Source organism: Fusarium venenatum (assembly GCF_020744135.1).
Source record: "Fusarium venenatum strain MPI-CAGE-CH-0201 chromosome Unknown EDB82scaffold_4, whole genome shotgun sequence".
Lineage (NCBI taxonomy): Eukaryota > Fungi > Ascomycota > Sordariomycetes > Hypocreales > Nectriaceae > Fusarium > Fusarium venenatum.
In genome coordinates, this window is record NW_027072132.1 from 4074798 (window position 1) to 4090574 (window position 15777).

At 47.2% G+C, this 15777-nt stretch overlaps 9 protein-coding genes across 9 annotated transcripts; 7 read left to right on the forward strand and 2 right to left on the reverse strand.

Moving 5' to 3' along the window:
- Positions 1–109: 109 nt before the first annotated feature.
- On the forward strand, positions 110–910 carry EDB82DRAFT_321676 (uncharacterized protein). The gene has a single exon (XM_025738365.2). It carries the CDS (start codon positions 293–295, stop codon positions 713–715), a length of 423 nt encoding a protein of 140 aa, XP_025593133.1. The 5' UTR covers positions 110–292; the 3' UTR covers positions 716–910.
- Positions 880–1846, forward strand: EDB82DRAFT_321708 (uncharacterized protein). The gene is made up of 2 exons (XM_025738366.2): positions 880–887; positions 950–1846. Exon 2 carries the CDS (start codon positions 1106–1108, stop codon positions 1748–1750), a length of 645 nt encoding a protein of 214 aa, XP_025593134.1. The 5' UTR covers positions 880–887; positions 950–1105; the 3' UTR covers positions 1751–1846.
- Positions 1847–1941: 95 nt separating this feature from the next.
- On the reverse strand, positions 1942–2395 carry EDB82DRAFT_529871 (60S ribosomal protein eL38; the record flags this gene model as incomplete). The annotated part of the gene is made up of 4 exons (XM_025738367.1): positions 1942–1985; positions 2048–2176; positions 2259–2292; positions 2366–2395. 4 exons carry the CDS (start codon positions 2393–2395, stop codon positions 1942–1944), a joined length of 237 nt encoding a protein of 78 aa, XP_025593135.1.
- A 106-nt stretch (positions 2396–2501) lies between these two features.
- On the forward strand, positions 2502–3574 carry EDB82DRAFT_514997 (uncharacterized protein). Its single transcript, XM_025738368.2, has 4 exons — positions 2502–2872; positions 2941–2953; positions 3003–3142; positions 3195–3574. The coding sequence occupies exons 1-4, from the start codon at positions 2837–2839 to the stop codon at positions 3276–3278; spliced, it is 273 nt and encodes a 90-aa protein (XP_025593136.2). The 5' UTR covers positions 2502–2836; the 3' UTR covers positions 3279–3574.
- Positions 3575–3710: 136 nt separating this feature from the next.
- EDB82DRAFT_321808 (uncharacterized protein) lies at positions 3711–5509 on the forward strand. Its single transcript, XM_025738369.2, has one exon. The coding sequence runs from the start codon at positions 3926–3928 to the stop codon at positions 5225–5227; it is 1302 nt and encodes a 433-aa protein (XP_025593137.1). The 5' UTR covers positions 3711–3925; the 3' UTR covers positions 5228–5509.
- Positions 5510–7300, forward strand: EDB82DRAFT_321809 (2-nitropropane dioxygenase). Its single transcript, XM_025738370.2, has 2 exons — positions 5510–6232; positions 6282–7300. The coding sequence occupies exons 1-2, from the start codon at positions 5792–5794 to the stop codon at positions 6891–6893; spliced, it is 1053 nt and encodes a 350-aa protein (XP_025593138.2). The 5' UTR covers positions 5510–5791; the 3' UTR covers positions 6894–7300.
- A 580-nt stretch (positions 7301–7880) lies between these two features.
- On the forward strand, positions 7881–9692 carry EDB82DRAFT_321811 (uncharacterized protein). The gene has a single exon (XM_025738371.2). The coding sequence runs from the start codon at positions 8101–8103 to the stop codon at positions 9607–9609; it is 1509 nt and encodes a 502-aa protein (XP_025593139.2). The 5' UTR covers positions 7881–8100; the 3' UTR covers positions 9610–9692.
- Positions 9654–10202, reverse strand: EDB82DRAFT_541283 (uncharacterized protein). Its single transcript, XM_025738372.2, has 2 exons — positions 10010–10202; positions 9654–9961 (listed from the first exon to the last, which is right to left on the reverse strand). Exons 1-2 carry the CDS (start codon positions 10192–10194, stop codon positions 9775–9777), a joined length of 372 nt encoding a protein of 123 aa, XP_025593140.1. The 5' UTR covers positions 10195–10202; the 3' UTR covers positions 9654–9774.
- A 3071-nt stretch (positions 10203–13273) lies between these two features.
- EDB82DRAFT_548345 (uncharacterized protein) lies at positions 13274–15629 on the forward strand (the record flags this gene model as incomplete). The annotated part of the gene is made up of 2 exons (XM_025738373.1): positions 13274–13845; positions 13895–15629. 2 exons carry the CDS (start codon positions 13274–13276, stop codon positions 15627–15629), a joined length of 2307 nt encoding a protein of 768 aa, XP_025593141.1.
- Positions 15630–15777: the final 148 nt, after the last annotated feature.

Here is a 15777-nt window from a genome sequence, read left to right on the forward strand (position 1 = left end):
TATCTACTTCTGGAGTCGTTGCGATTACGTCGCACTCCAATGTGGCGGGCCTAAAATATGACGACAGGCGGACGGGTAAAGACTACATCCTGTCATCTTTGGTGCCTGCAGTAAGCAAAAGCGATTACTGGTGTGGCCTTATCCAGTCCCTCAACTGGTGCATGCAGAGTGTCCTTATTCAATCGTTCTAAAGATAACAGCCCTTCTTCTGCAGCAAATAAATGGATTTTTGGTAAAACCCTTTTCGTATTCGCATATCTTTTATACGAATACATAACCGCAACGGAACTCTATGGCAGCACCAATCGGCTCTGCTTGGAAGATTATTCCAACCTTTGAATCACAATCAATACAAAAGACTATCGAATTCTACGTCGATTTCCTTGGTTTTGAGCTAGGTGGAGTAAAGCCGGAGGATGGACATCCTTCCGAGTACACCTTCTGCTCAGTTTTTGCGGGCGACAGAGCTGCGGCGAATATTTACTTTTTCAAGTCGAAGGACGATTCCATCAAGCCCAGCTCCGCCTACATTGCTCTAGGCACTGAGCAGCTAGACATGATGTACAATACTATCAAGTTTCAGAGGAGCAATGTGATACAAGAGGCTGTTCAGAATCAGCCGTGGGGTTATCGGCAGTTTGCTATCAAGGATCCTGACGGGAACACGTTGACCTTTTTCAAATTCCTAGAGGGCGGAAATCCCGGCAAGGAATAGTAGCATTGCTTGAAGGCGTGCAAAGCAGTCATCGTTACATTGCGTTCCCAATGTCTGAGGTTGTCAATTACAGTCAGATGTCTCGTTTTCGCAGTTCAGTCACTTCTGTACGACTTCAAGATAACGAGCCTCAAGATACTTTCAGCTTTACCAGCACGTGGGGGGAGTTCATGTACTGTCGTTTTCCTTGACAGCTGACGCGGGAATATATTGCTGACTGTTGATCTCCCCCAGGCATCGTAATGGGTGCATCACCAATTGAGCCCCGCTTCACGCAAGCTGAAGATGCCTAATCTACACACCAACCTTATTACCCAGCCGCCAGCATTGCCAATACAGGAACCTATCGTCTTCGCCGTCTGACAGCATAATCATTTGCGTTACCACATCATGAAGGGCACCCCGGAAGTTACGGAAGTCGCCTTCCTTCAGCTTTCAGTCGACCACAATCCAGAGGAGTTACGAGATATCCTCCTGAGAACGCAGCATATCCAGGCTCAATGGATCAGTCAACACCAGCCAAAGCTTCTTGAAGGAAAACCATACGGCCATACAACCGAAGTGTGGATTGGCGAACACGAGAGGCCTTACTTGTTGCTCACTGCTCCTTGGGAGTCCGTTGATGCACATAATCAATGGATCCAAAGCCAAGAAAACATGTCTCTGATGCAAGAACTCAAAGGATTCATCAGCCAAAACAGGGATTCTGTAGTTTTGTACCACTTGACACCTGCAGGCGGGAACAATGACTTCCGTGGTGATATCCTTGCTCGAGGGCCAGTCAAGCTCTGGAAGATATCAGTGAAGCCCGAATTCAAGGCGAAGCTCGAGGAGGAGTACCGCATCATTGAGACCCAGTCCTCGACAGAACCAAACCAAAGGATGTGGGCAGGATGGAGGGTAGAAAAAGAGGGCCCAGAAGATATGGTCATCCTTGCGTCCCCGGGGTTCGAAGAGGTGATTGAGTCCGGTATTGCTGTAAAGTTTGAAGATGCCCAAGTGTCCCGGTTCGGATACAGGCCCTTTATGCATTAGCAGAAACACAACAATCATCACGAGATTCCAAAATACGTCTTGACTCGAATCGGTTCTTTTTATTTTTTTGGACTCATCCGAGTATCCTCCTTCCAGAGCACATGATGAAATGCAAGGTATCCCAAGACGCCCATTCGTGCATGTGAATCCTCCCGCTACCAAGAGTTACCCGTTTTTCAAACCACCTTCATTTAAGCAGACTTCTTCTTGCTAGAGACGTCGGTGAGCTGCAGGTCTGATGAGGGTATTGTCAGTAAGTTGTATTTCCATCGTGGGTGTTTCGTCGGGAGAGCATACTGGGGGGGAGGCTCTGCTTGAGCTTCTCGGCCTTGTCGTTGTCCTTGAGAACCAGGGTGTAGAGGTTCTTCTGGCAGCGGACCTTGAACTTGATGTTGTTGGTCTGCTTGTTCTTCTTGATCCGGGCGGCTGTTGAGATGAATTGTTAGAATCGACTTGGGTTTCGCACGAAGCTTGGTATGGGTGATTGGTTATTCGTTCAACAACGTACAGGAAGCGTCCTTCCGACGGCAGATCTCGATGAACTGTGAGAAATTGAGTCAGCGAGTTGTTCATAAATCCAATTTCTTCTCTTCTTGGGTATTCCAATCTCCGTACCTTCTTAATATCAGCGACCTCTTGAGGCATCTTGGCGGTAGTTCAAGGTGGGATGGTTTGAACAGGTAACTTGACGGGCACTGGTTTGCGATTAGAGTATTTCGACAGAATTAAGAAAATGTTTTGTGCGCAGGCAACTGCGGGCAGGTGCACGGACCATCCAAGTTCTGGCCAACTCGGGAGTGAAGGGCGCCGATCCACCGAGGTGTGGCGTAGAGGAAGTACGTGGCGCAGACCAGATTCTGAGGCAGCAACAGACAACTCACTCAACTTGGTTGAATTGGTTGAATTGGTTGAATTGGCCACCTTTCACTGTAATATTAAGATTTAACATTTACTGAGTCTTGTACTAAAAGCCTATCGAGGCCCGAATTTCATACTCAACTTTACAATCACCTGGTTGCTGCTGTTGTCGAAGCATCCCGTCACATATCAACTACTCAAAAACAGGTGAATCTTACCGAGACAACAATGTCTACTCGCCTCGATAACCTCTTAAAGTCCAAGGTAAGTGAGAATATACTCTACATCATACTCTTTACTTTTATGATGGAACTTTACTAAAATTTACTTAGAACGTTGTCCTTCGTAAGTGCCCATCACCTTCAGGGTAAGCTATATACTGACCATGATCCAGTCTTTGGAGGCGTCGTCTCTATGGCGGCAGCATACACTATCTGGGGAAACGATGGTCAAGGAATGTTCCCTCCTGTGTCAGATCCTACCGGTGACCCCAAAACGTGGTCTCGAGAAGAATGCCGGCTGTGGTTGGAAAAGGTGAGTCAAGTCTAGACATTCTTTGTAAGTGACGTGTACTAACCTTCTATAGAGAAACCTACATCCAGATCCCAAAGCTACAAAAGAGGAACTCATCGAAAGGGTTCTGGCCAATATGCGCATCCCAAGAAAGTAAAGAGTCGGCTAGAACATGACTGGAGTCATTTTTTAATTGCTTGTCGCTTTGTTGCATTACTTGATACCACAGCTAAAGTCTTGTCCTCATACAATACGATTATTTTTAATGCAAAGTTTAGCATTGCAACTCCAAATTCGATATCTTTATATTGAGCCTAGAGCTAATTTAATGATTGAATACTAAAAAACTGCAGCACTTCTCTCGATAATGATTTCCTTTCTGTTATTGTCTTCCAGAGTCATCGAATCATTAATCCAAGCCCAGTCCAGTGGAGCCCATAGGGGTACTTTGCCGCCAGCCATCAAACGCATGTGTTTCGTGTACCTTGACTCAACCAACCACCCAACAAAGTTCAAGCTGTTAATCGTCTCACTTGGATGCACGTGCCACAGCAACCGCTGGGCTATAGTTCAGTAGCACTCAACTTAACCTAATCTCTTCCATGTCATAGCTTTGTGAACTCACGATATTATATTCTTGGTAGCTGATCGCAGATTTATCAACTCTTGCGACCATGGCTCCTGAATAAGTCAAATAACAACCAGAACCAATATTCTGCCCCCCCGAACCCTATTAGACCGTCCGAAATAACGGCTGCGATTTTGGCGTTTTCATGTTGCGACGTCATATCCAACATCTACATAATGGCATTCCTCGAGGACCCCCGACTGCGTCAACGTTGGAATCAGATCGCGCACGATACCGAGACGATAACAGAGAACGCAGCAGCTGGAATTTGGACATTTCAGCATAATTACATCAACCCTTGTTTCTCCTCCATTGCGCACTCGTTTGAACAGTGTACAACTGTTTGTTTAGGTGACCCCGAAGAACGTTTGCGACGGCGTAGAGAACGAGAGCTGTCGCATGGTAGGGCTGAATATAGCTTCGACTTTTACGATGATTGGTATGAAGAAGAGCAAAGCGGTCTCTTTGGAGCATGGGGCAACGAGGACTGGGATAGATTGCTGGCTGGGACCGGCAGTTCGCGAAAGCATAATGGAGCAGAGGCAGAACAGCCACGCAGGAAACGTGGCATGAGCTACGGAACTCGAGACAGACGACGAAAACCAAGCATGGATGACGATCCAACTGTTATTCCCAAGACTCAACCAATTGGATTCCTCAGTAAACTACCATGGAAAGTGGGCGGTACTCTACGATACAAACCTAGTGCGGCAGATTTACAAGACCATCCACATCGACATGGCGCTGGAGAGGATGAACCACTACTACATTCAGATGATGGATCCGACCTCGATCTCGACCGACCAGTGACTAGAAAGCGCAGCGGAACGACTGGGTCGGGTGATACATCAGACTCGTATCGATCACGAGGAGACTTATTCCCAAGTGATGGCGAGGGCGAGGAAGACGCCGTTCCACTAGACGATGAAGTAACATATGACATGGTCAGAAAAGACGACAGGAGCGGACGAAGCGCGAGGACAAGCAGCAAGGGTAAAAGACCAGCAGGCGGATTAGCTGGTTCAAGGACGGTCTCACGAACAACACTAGGATCTTGCACATCAAAAGACGATTTCCGATTGGAGCGTCGTTCAACCTCATACTCTGCCACAACAGACGTAGAAGAGACGCCGACTCTGCACGACTTGGAAAGAGAGGAACATTTGCTACAAAAAGAAGAGGACAAAGCCGTGGAGAGAAAGAAGCAAGCCGCAGCAAAACTTGCAGCAGAAAAAGGTCTTGCACTAAGAGGATCTGAACCGCAATACTTCCCCGACACAAAACCACAGGTAGCAGAGGACGACGTTTATGAAGCATCGCCCTCCAAGGCCGCCTGTCAACACGTGGAGGAGGTTGGGGATACGCTACATGTATCTAAGCGAGGCGAGCCGGAGCGTGCCAAGAGCCCCCAGGGCTCGGATGATACAGAGTCGCCAGAAAAGACGGATTTCGTCCCAGCGCGTTTACCTCACTTCTAACGACACCACTGTTACAAGAGGGCTTAAACTCGCCATGATACTAATGAGAGCGTTGACGGTAGTGACCGCCATGAGATGACTTTATGTATGATACCAAACCTGAACTAAGTATGGGATTTTGAGTCGACGATGCGATGATACGTGGGATTATGGATAGCAAGGCATGGATAGGATAAGTTAGACGCAGTGTTTTAATGAAGAATAGTACATGCACAATTCCCGAGGGTAATGCAATGCATGATAAAGTGTGCAGTGCCGTACTTTTGTGCAGAGGAGCACATGGCTCCGCGAATCTATAACCCAATGCGGAAATGCCTCGGACATGAGGTGAAACCTCCCCCGCAAACCGGCAGATCGGTTCGTGATGCTTAAAGAGTCGATACCCCACACGATTTGAAGGAGAGACTAGTGAAGAGAGAAAGCATTGCACATCATCTTGTATATGTTCTCTCATATTTTGGCTTAAATTCGTATTGTATTCTATCTCATCAGGTCATATCACCGTACAAACACAAGCCTATCTCAATACCTACGTTATACACAGAATCACAAACCATCGCCAACATGACACCGCCAGGTCCAATCACAACACCACTTACGTCCCTTTTGGGAATCAAACATCCCATAGTTCTCGCCGGAATGGCCAGAGTGTCAGGCGGTCGACTTGCAGCAGCCGTGTCCAATGCTGGTGGTCTTGGTATCATCGGCGGGTTCCAATACACTCCTAATCAACTCCGCGAGATCCTAGCCGAGATGAAGGCCAACTTCTCACGACCTGATCTACCTTTTGGCGTTGATCTCGCACTTCCTCAGATCGGTGGAAATGCTCGAAAGACTAACCACGATTACACGGGTGGCAAGTTGGATGAATTGGTTGACATTATCATCGACAGTGGCGCCAAGTTGTTTGTCAGTGCTGTTGGAGTTCCGCCACCAGAGGTGATCAAGCGATTCCACGACAAGGGTATCTTGGTCATGAACATGGTTGGACATCCCAAGCATGCAGTAAGTAAGACACTCAATTGGTCCGTTATCCGCTGACATAGCCGTCAAGACAAAAGCCTTGGAGCTCGGAGTTGATATGGTTTGCGCTCAAGGCGGCGAGGGAGGTGGCCATACAGGAGACGTCGCAAACTCGATTCTTATCCCTGCGGTTGCCGACATCGCATCAAAGTACCACCCTCCTCTTCTCAAGGGACTACCTGCGTTGGTGCTTGCAGCAGGAGGCATCTCCTCCGGCCGTAGTCTTGCTAGCTCTCTCATGCAAGGTGCAGCGGGCGTTTGGGTTGGTACTCGATTTGTCGCATCCGAGGAAGCTTCTTGTAGCGAAGAGCATAAGAAGGCAGTTGTTTCATGTGGATATGAGGACACGCAACGAACGCTTGTTATCTCTGGACGACCGTTGAGGATGAAGACGAACGAGTACATTCAGAAGTGGCACGACCAGCCTGACAAGATCAGGGAGTTGTGTGATAAGGGTATTGTGCCAATCGAGTATGACTTTGAGCAGGGGAACGACTTTGATCTTCCGCATCTGATGGGACAGGTTGCTGGTGCAATTACAAAGGTTCAGCCAGCAGGGGAGATTGTCGAAGAGATGATCAAGGAGGCTGTTGATATGCTGAAGCTGGGTGGAACATATTTGACCGCTGTACCAAGGCTTTGAGTATGTGGAATAACCATTACTCAAGGGATATCGCACACTATAGTCAGTACCTAAGTATATAAACATCTCTTAATGTTTTTCTCACAGGAACAGAATATGAGAAGTGCTAGGCGCCTACCTGTTCTCAGGGTATTAGAAAAATTGACCACTGGAGGCATTAGAGACGAAATTACTATGTCACTTTATGCCCCTTAGACTGCCTCTTATTTTTATATCCTAAGGATTAGGAGGCCAACTTTTCTGTTACCCACTAGACAGGTAAAGAGGCTGAAGATAAAGACCTTATCCGTACGAAGGCAAAAGCAGTTACAGACCCTCTGGACAAGTCAGGCCATGCCTGACGAGTTGAGAGCTCTCTTTGGCTGCAGTCTGATTGTACGCATCAGCCGTATACAAAGGATAAAAAGAAATAATTGCCCAAGCAGCGCTAGGAATAAGTTGGTTATAATTGAAAGAGAATGATTTATAAACCTGCTACAAAGCGTAAAAGTATCGCCAATCTCATCCCTTGACCTTGCAGCAGTCAAGTTTGCTGGCCGATCATCAGAGGAAAGCCATGTACATTATCTTTAAACCTGGTTTTTGTCTAGCTAACTTGGGCTACGGTTTTATTTTATTTTATTTATATATGAGGCTAACTGATCAGGGTCTAACAAGTTGTTTGGGCTAACCGGGAGTGTCTTGAATCGTGTGCCAGTTAAAATCAGTTCGGAAAGAAAAGCAATTTCATGCATCTCGAGCTGAGCCAATGAAACACCAAACGTCATATTGGGATCGACTAGGATCAAATACTTGGCGATATGATAGTCGGGTCAAAGCAAGGCTGACGTGTTTGACGTGGCGTCTCAGTCTCGGACCACAGTAGTTGAGTCCAAGTAGTTAAGAGTATATAGTCAGACTAAGGAGTAAGCGCTCTCATCCATGATTCGAATCAAACCATCTTGTTCGGATATGTCGGAATCAGCGTCATACTGAAACTCATGACAACTCACACTTACTCAACTTATACTGTATGTACCTCATATGCGCATAGGTCTAGGTAAGAACTTGGAGGTAAGCAGAGCAAACAGGAAAGAGGAATTGTGGATCATTCCTCGCTATTTCCGAAACGATACTACTTTGAACGACTCATGCCCAGTAAATTATTTCTGGCCTTGTATTTTTCATTGTTGATCATCGAAAAAAAATCAATCTCGAATTCTATCTCATGATGGAAGCGCATAAAACTGTCGTCGCGGGCGTTGCAGACAGAGTCAAGCACTTTCACGCCCGCCAAGAACCATTCCGACTATACCATGGATCGACTAACAGCACTCGGCACTCAAACCGCCGCGTCGACAACACCGTTGACACGAGCAAACTAAACAATGTACTCGAGGTGAACCAGGACTCAAAAACGGTCCTTGTCGAACCAAACGTCTCGATGGAGTCTCTGGTCGATGCGACCCTGCCCTATGGTTTTGTCCCTCTCGTGGTTATGGAGTTCCCGGCCATTACCGTTGGAGGTGGCTTTTCGGGGACGTCGGGAGAGAGTAGCTCTTTTCGTTACGGCGCTTTCGATGCTACTATCAATTGGATCGAGATTGTTCTCGCCGACGGAACGGTTGAGCGGGCATCAAAAGAGGATCAGCAGGATTTGTTTTGGGGTGCTGCATCGGCCTTCGGAACTCTCGGAGTCGTTACTTTGTTGGAGGTGCAGCTCAAGGACGCAAAGGAGTTTGTTGAACTAAAATACAGACTCGCGAGGGGCCCCTCAGAGTCGGTGAAAATCATCAAGGAGGAGTGCAGGAGATGGGATAATGATTTCGTGGATGGTATCGTTTACTCCAAAGACACGACCGTGGTGTGCGCTGGGCGACTTGTGGACGAGGTTCCAATAAGTGCAACGCTGAGACACTTGAACCGACGGAAGGACAAGTGGTTTTATCTACATGTCGAAAAAGTCCGAGACGGTCTACGGATGGGTTCAGTTACGTGCGTCGCCGATTACATCCCGTTAAAAGACTATCTTTTCCGCTACGACAGAGGCGGATTCTGGGTTGCGAAGTATGCCTTTGACTATTTTATCACGCCATTCAACCGCGTCACACGATATATCCTGGATCCCCTTCTCCGAGCACGCGTCATGTACTCAGCAGGCCACAACAGCAACCTGCTTGACTACTACATGGTGCAAGACGTTGGTGTGCCTTACAGCAGCGTTCCTGAGTTCCAGAACTGGTTGGATAAGCAATTCAAGATCTATCCCCTCTGGATATGTCCGCTACGCGTGCGGCGTGAAGAGCCAAACTCGGGGCATGGATTGCATGCCGAGTTTGCAAAGTCTGGTACGGCGGATTTACTTAATTTCGGCGTTTGGGGTCCTCTGCAAGGGAATCGACGAGATGCCATTCAGCATAATCGCGCTTTAGAACAAAAGGTACAAGACTGCGGGGGAAAGAAGTGGCTCTATGCGCATGCGTACTACACAGAGGATGAGTTCTGGTCGCATTACAACAGAGAGTCTTACGATGCGCTGAGAGCAAAGTACGGAGCGTCGTATTTGCCGAGTGTATATGATAAAGTAAAAGTGGATATTGAGGGCGACGAGAAGCTGATGAAGTCCACTGCAAAGACCGGATGGCCGATCAAAGGCCTGAAAGGAGTGTACAAAGCGTTGTTTAGAGGAGATTATCTCTTGCAGAAGAAGAGCGATAAAACATCTGAACAGAAGTAAGATGTCAGATCAGCACTTGAGACATGCTTCGGTTATTGTTAATACCATTATTGTATATAGGTTTTGAATGAGGGACGACATAGATAATTTGATACTCTGGGCGATTGCCTACGTTATGATACATGTCGAAACAATTGCTCATTTCCCTTCCGTGATTCATCGCACTCAGTCAGCTCTGAAACCACCCAGCGAATTCGGCTTTCGTCCACTGAGCTCCTTCAGTCCCTCGGGGCTGTCAAGATCCTTCAGGTCCTTATAAGACTGCAGCGTCATCTCGGGTGGATTTCCTTTCCTAGGAAGCATGATCCAAAAACCTCCTGCTAGTACGCCAGCTGCTGCAGCGATGGGTGGCCTGATAGTGTCAGTTTTAATCAGTTCCTTGGTAAAACAGTCACTATACCAATTCCTCTTGAGGACTTCTGGGCCGCCTGGTGCTTGAGGTGGAGGTTGTTGACCTCCAGGACCGCCAAGGTTACCATCTGAATAGACATGTTTTGGGTTCGGCTTTGTGCTCGCGAGACGTCGTTGACAAAGCCTAAAAGGCATGCGAGCTACAGGCTGAAGAAACAATCTTGAAAACGCCATGTTTATATGATTGCAATGGTATAAACCGTCTTGATTTTGATGTAGTACCTTAGTTACTTCAAAGCATTGAATAAGGAAGAAAGTTAGAGGTCATGAAGATGAAGGGAAGCTTCTTGGGATCAATCAATGACTTAACCGATTGGCGAATGATGAGGTGATGACGTGGGTATAGACCTCCATCAATTCAGCCATTTTTAGAAGGTCTCAATCTCCAAACCCACGTTAAAGGTTGGGGAAAGAAGTCACTGACGATTATTGGATGTCATTAATTTTGAATCGTCTGTTTCCCTAGTGGTTGTTGTTTTTAGAGGTTAAAGACGAGGAAGGTATCAGAAAAGATGGCAGGGGTTACAAATGTGCATTTCCACTTTTATAGGTAGGTATCTTTTGGCCACAGAAGGATAAAGTGCCTAATAAGAGACAATTATTCTAATATATAGATAGAGATAACACTGGATTGATCTTCAAGGGAATTATAGAAGATTATCCACTAAAAAAGAAGTTCTATACGTAACTAAGTACCCGATGCACATTTGTAACCCCTAAGGACTGTAGTTGGAAGAGAGCTATGGCTAGTGTTGGATGAGTTCTCATGATCAGCCCTCAGATGGTTTATGATCTTTGGGATGCCAAATAAACAATTGTAACAGATAATAGAAATGATCGAAAGAACTGAGCTCGTTATTTGAAACACTGTCAGTTTCGTTGACGTTCAGTTGTGCCATGTCATGATTGGTATATTGTTAGGCATGATGAGAACTCAAAGGGAGTGCTGCCCGTAGTTGTACAGTTAAATTACGGAGAAATTGGTAATATCTTATTCGAAGACAGCAGCTAATGCTCTTCAAACTATGCGTTCCAGAGCATACCTACATTTCATACATATAGGTATGCAACGTTATGGCGGTTAAGATAATACTTATCACGGAGTTTTCAAACCTTGAGTAGGTGTTATTGAATAAAAAATGTGAAAGATTGTAAGTGTGACACAAAGATGGACCCCAAGGACCTCGTAAACAGAAGAGAGTGTGTGAGCAGGGACCCAACCTGTATCCATCATACAGATAATCATCATGATGCATTGCGGTAGGGATGTTTGTTTTTACACGGTAGTCGGTCGCTAGGTCAGTAAGATATGGTCTTCAATAAAGGTCGCATTGCTAGCTGAAGAAATTGATGCACTAATTGCTTATTCGCTCCTGAAACGGAGAGTCGCGTCTAAATGGCCGACTTTTCGAATGAGATCATTTGAATGTGCCTCTTACTACGACTTTGGGGGGAGGGGGGATCAAAACGATGATATTCCGGGAGTCGGAGCGGCCGTCGGATTAATGACGCAGTTGTCCATTGTGGTTACTCTGCATATGCGCGCAGTCATGACACTAGCCCAAAAAGAGATGTCCGTCTTTTTTTGCTTCGGTCGGTCGCCAGTTTTCCAGCAATTCACTTCGGGCCGTCGGTATCCTAGACCGATTGGTGTTAACTAAGGAAGGACTTTCGACTAGTTTGTTCAAGGTGCGAGTCAGTAATTCTGTTGTTGACTTGTTTGTTTAAGACTGATGATGCAGACATCTCAATTCACTCTATGCTCAGTTCATTGTGTCTCTTGTTCTCACAAATCGATATCCGTCGGTCGGTGCCCTCAAAATTTGACTCTGGATCCCGGTCAATAACCTTGTATATGGTGGAGACTCTTTTAGGCCCAGGCACCAGGGTTGAGCGGGACTCAGAATTATGAGGCGTCGCTTCTCGGTCCATTCTCGTTCTCATTGGTATCCCCAGGTTTCCTCTGCCGCGTGGTTTACGTATGGGGGATAAATAATAGTGATAGGGTTATGAATGGTTGGATTTTTGACACAACAATCGATAGAGCTTGTCGATTGCCGTGTGTTAGATATGGACGGGTGTTAGGATACCTCCTGTTGAACTTAGCACAAAGAGTCAATTAACGGCCCTGTACTTCAATATTACTTAGAATCTGGTCTAATCGGTAATGACTCGTGTATAGCATATTATCATCTCGGGAACATCTCGTCTTGCTCTGGTCGCATTTAACTCTGATCGTTGAATAAATACAGTAACACATCAGCTATGGGAGAGCAGAACTCGCTGATAAAATACCTACCTGCATATCCTGGCTTGAAAAATGCAAGGGAAAAAACTAGGTCTCCATGGCGGTGACCTCAGCGACCATTGAGACTTGGGCACAGCATTTTGCCAAGCTTGTGGGTAAACTCGGTCCACAAAACGTCGTTCCATCAGTTTTCTATCGGCTCGGCTAATCGAGACCAAGCGTGTTTTTGACGTGGAATATCGCTCATAAAACGGGTGTAAGGGAGATAAATGAGTTTCAATTGCCCTAGGTAAGTAAAAGCTTTAAACTAATCTGTTGTGACGTCGGAATATGAAAATTACGACCGAGCACAATAGGAAAGTGCCTGTCAATTGAACTTGCTTGCTGCCCCACCTAGAGCTGTATGTATCAGATCTCATGTGAGCATGCGACGGAAGGGTGTGTGCACCAGATATTTTCGACCAGGGAAGGATCTTGGCTACAACTTTCGTCATTAGGTACTGAAGAACCATCTTAACAGCCAAATTACGAGAAATTAGATGTCCTTACTTGGATCGACATGTTCCCAATAAACAAACACCTTTATTAGGCGCGTTCAACTGAGCCCACTGCCGTTCGCTGTAACAACACCGTCTTTTAGGAAACATACACCCAACCATGCCTGTATTGCCCCTTCCGGTCCTGGGCAGAACCTGAGCTAGGTAGCTAACACCCCCGGTGCCTGCCCCAAGAAACAGGACCACCATCCTTATCGCCTCCACTAGACTTGCTTGCCCACCTTCTGACTCCCACCATACTCACTCACTAAACATCACCATCGTCACTACAAATTCTCCCCGAGACAAAACATTCCAGAAACTTCAAACTGATCGTTTCCCCACCCTATGACCTCCGTCGAGCTCGATGTTGGTCGCGGTAGATTGCTCTGAACTTCGCTACTTAGCTGATATAGGCGGTCCCAGCCCTTGGGCCCCTCCATGCCCTCCAAGCTAAACCAACGTCGCCATGGATCTCGCCTCCGCCTCAAGCGACCATCCGAATAACCTCATTACCAACCTCGACTCTCCTCTTCCCGCCTCAGCTACCACCTCCTCTACCCCGGTAGTGTCTCACCAACCCGTCAATCCTTCTCAGCCCACCTCCCATGCCAACTCTCCCGATCGCAAACCCAAGAAGTCGTCCTTAACCTGCACAACCTGTCGCGCTCGCAAAGTTCGATGCAATGGTGCTCGCGACATCTGCTCCAACTGCGAGCGACTAGGCTTTCCTTGTTCTTATGACGACGGTGACGCTGGCGCTTTATCTGGTGCGCTACCTCGCCGTCGAGTCCGACAAGCTTGCATCAGCTGCCATAGTCGAAAAGCCCGATGCTCCGGCCACATGCCGTCATGCGATCGCTGTCGTTCTCAAGGCATTGAATGTGTATACAGACCAAGCAAAAGAGCGCGGATTTCTCTTAGAGAAGGTCCAAGTCCACAAAGCCATGAGGGCGATCGAGACGACGGTCACAACGACAGTGACCCAGGATTGACCGATCCAGCTAGCACCGCAACGCCTCAAGGCTTTGCACCAGAAATGTAAGTTGGCATCGTAGATAATGCTCCCTTGGCTAACAAGCAGGCGTAGTTCCTTCCCAGATGAGTCTTTCGATGCTTTAATAGGCCGGACATTTGTGAAGTTCTTTAATCATGTCCATCATATTCCCATGTTCTCGTTCCTACATCGAGCCTCTCTTGAAGGACGATACAATTCGGGCAAGGTGGAGAAGGCTCTTCTGCTGGCCTTGATTGGCATAACATCGTACCTTACGGATATGGGGCCTGGGATGAAGGATTATGGCGAGAGGTGTATCGACGATGCTGAGGGTCTCATTTTTGCCGATTATACTCGGCCTTCAACCATCAAAGTACAGGCGCTTGTCCTTATTATCAAGCACCGTATCTTGTCCAAGAAATCTCCAAGCGCTTTCATGCTGTTGAGTATAGCATCTCGATATGCTGCAGCTCTACGTCTGAATCACGAAGCTCCAAACCTTTGTTTCCTGGCTCAAGAGTCTCGCCGCCGACTCATGTGGGCACTTTACTGTATTGATTCGGGTGTCTCAGGCGGTTATCGTGACTACTCGCTTTGGAGCGCTGATAAGATTCACGTAGGATTGCCGTGCAACGAGCGAAACTTTGAATTCGACCTTCCACAACCAACTGAAAGGCTTATTCACGATCCTGACAAGCCTCGCAACCCTCAGGCCGAAGACATTGGGAGTCTGGCTCTCCATATCCGAATACAACACATGCGACGCCGAATTATGGAGTTTTCAAGACGAGTTATGCTAACCCGCAACACCAAGCCTGATGAGCTTCAATCTGGCATATGGGGGCTGCAGAAAGATCTCAGCGAGTTCGCAACACATCTGCCAGCTTCTTTTCAATTTTCAGAAAGCTCATTGAGACTCCGGGCTTATTCTCCGCGAATTTGCATATTTATTATGATCCACGTATGGTGGCATCAATGCCAAATAGATCTGTACCGTCTTGCTCTTGGAGGTCTTCGCGAGGCCCTTCCTCGTGTCATTCTTGCATCTCTGGACGACGCGTTCTTGGACCATTGTCAACGACAATGCGTCGAACATGCCATGTCGATGGCTAATATTTTCTCGTCCATGCACAAACTCAATGCGAAGCCTGTGGCCGATTTGGACATGGCCATTTGCGCGTACCAATGTGCTCGCGTATTAACCTATGCCTATCACACCAACGCTCTTAAATATGACCTCACTTTGGATGCCGTGATGGAGCGGGCTAAGATTTGCTTACTGACAATCAAATCTTGTTGTGCTGGAAAGACAGCAGAAGGCATCCAAGTGGATTTGGAGAGGCTAATTACTCATGGTATCGCCCTTCGCGTACCGTCAGTTACACCGGACCCGCATGGTCGACTTCCTCTAGACAATGGCTATTCTCAACAATCTCTACGTCAGTCCGGTCTTGTGGATGACTCAAATATGAACGATCCCAGCCAATTTGTCTCGATGACCCCCGTTTCGATGTCCGCCATGACAGATTCAACATTTCCTCCATCACTTGTCGCTGATCCTTGGGTTCCTGAAAGCCAGGTGTCTCCGGACTTACCACACCCGACTACCGAAGTTCATGTTCCCGCGAAGCCTGCTGTAAGCGTTGCAGAGATAGTTCCACGACAAGATTTCGGCATTTCGGAGATAAATAACGCATACGACGGGGGTGCGGATGGCCTGGGCACAGATCCAGGCTTGGAGTATGGAATGGGACTCGATCAAAATCTGTGGATGCCGAATAACGACTGGCTAAGCATCGATGCTCTCCAGGGAGGTGTTGGAGCATGAGGGGGGCAAGTCGGCCAGAAGACTGGGACAGCCGAATTTTGGAATACCATGATCCTTGGAGCTATTTCTACACAACTATGCATCGGAGATTCAGAATTCAGGTGTCGCGAAACATCCGGGGCCTAGTTTTGCTTCAATGGTCTGATGA

Bases quoted from the DNA above. Each gene is read 5' to 3' on its own strand.
- EDB82DRAFT_321811 (XM_025738371.2), top strand. From the start codon at position 8,101: ATGATGGAAGCGCATAAAACTGTCGTCGCGGGCGTTGCAGACAGAGTC.
- EDB82DRAFT_321809 (XM_025738370.2), top strand. From the start codon at position 5,792: ATGACACCGCCAGGTCCAATCACAACACCACTTACGTCCCTTTTGGGA. The intron at 6,233-6,281 runs GTAAGTAAGACA...ATAGCCGTCAAG, and splicing joins TTGGACATCCCAAGCATGCA to ACAAAAGCCTTGGAGCTCGG.
- EDB82DRAFT_514997 (XM_025738368.2), top strand. From the start codon at position 2,837: ATGTCTACTCGCCTCGATAACCTCTTAAAGTCCAAG. The intron at 3,143-3,194 runs GTGAGTCAAGTC...AACCTTCTATAG, and splicing joins GCCGGCTGTGGTTGGAAAAG to AGAAACCTACATCCAGATCC.
- EDB82DRAFT_321676 (XM_025738365.2), top strand. From the start codon at position 293: ATGGCAGCACCAATCGGCTCTGCTTGGAAGATTATTCCAACCTTTGAA.
- EDB82DRAFT_541283 (XM_025738372.2), bottom strand. From the start codon at position 10,194: ATGGCGTTTTCAAGATTGTTTCTTCAGCCTGTAGCTCGCATGCCTTTT. The intron at 9,962-10,009 runs GTATAGTGACTG...TGACACTATCAG, and splicing joins GAAGTCCTCAAGAGGAATTG to GCCACCCATCGCTGCAGCAG.
- EDB82DRAFT_321808 (XM_025738369.2), top strand. From the start codon at position 3,926: ATGGCATTCCTCGAGGACCCCCGACTGCGTCAACGTTGGAATCAGATC.
- EDB82DRAFT_321708 (XM_025738366.2), top strand. From the start codon at position 1,106: ATGAAGGGCACCCCGGAAGTTACGGAAGTCGCCTTCCTTCAGCTTTCA.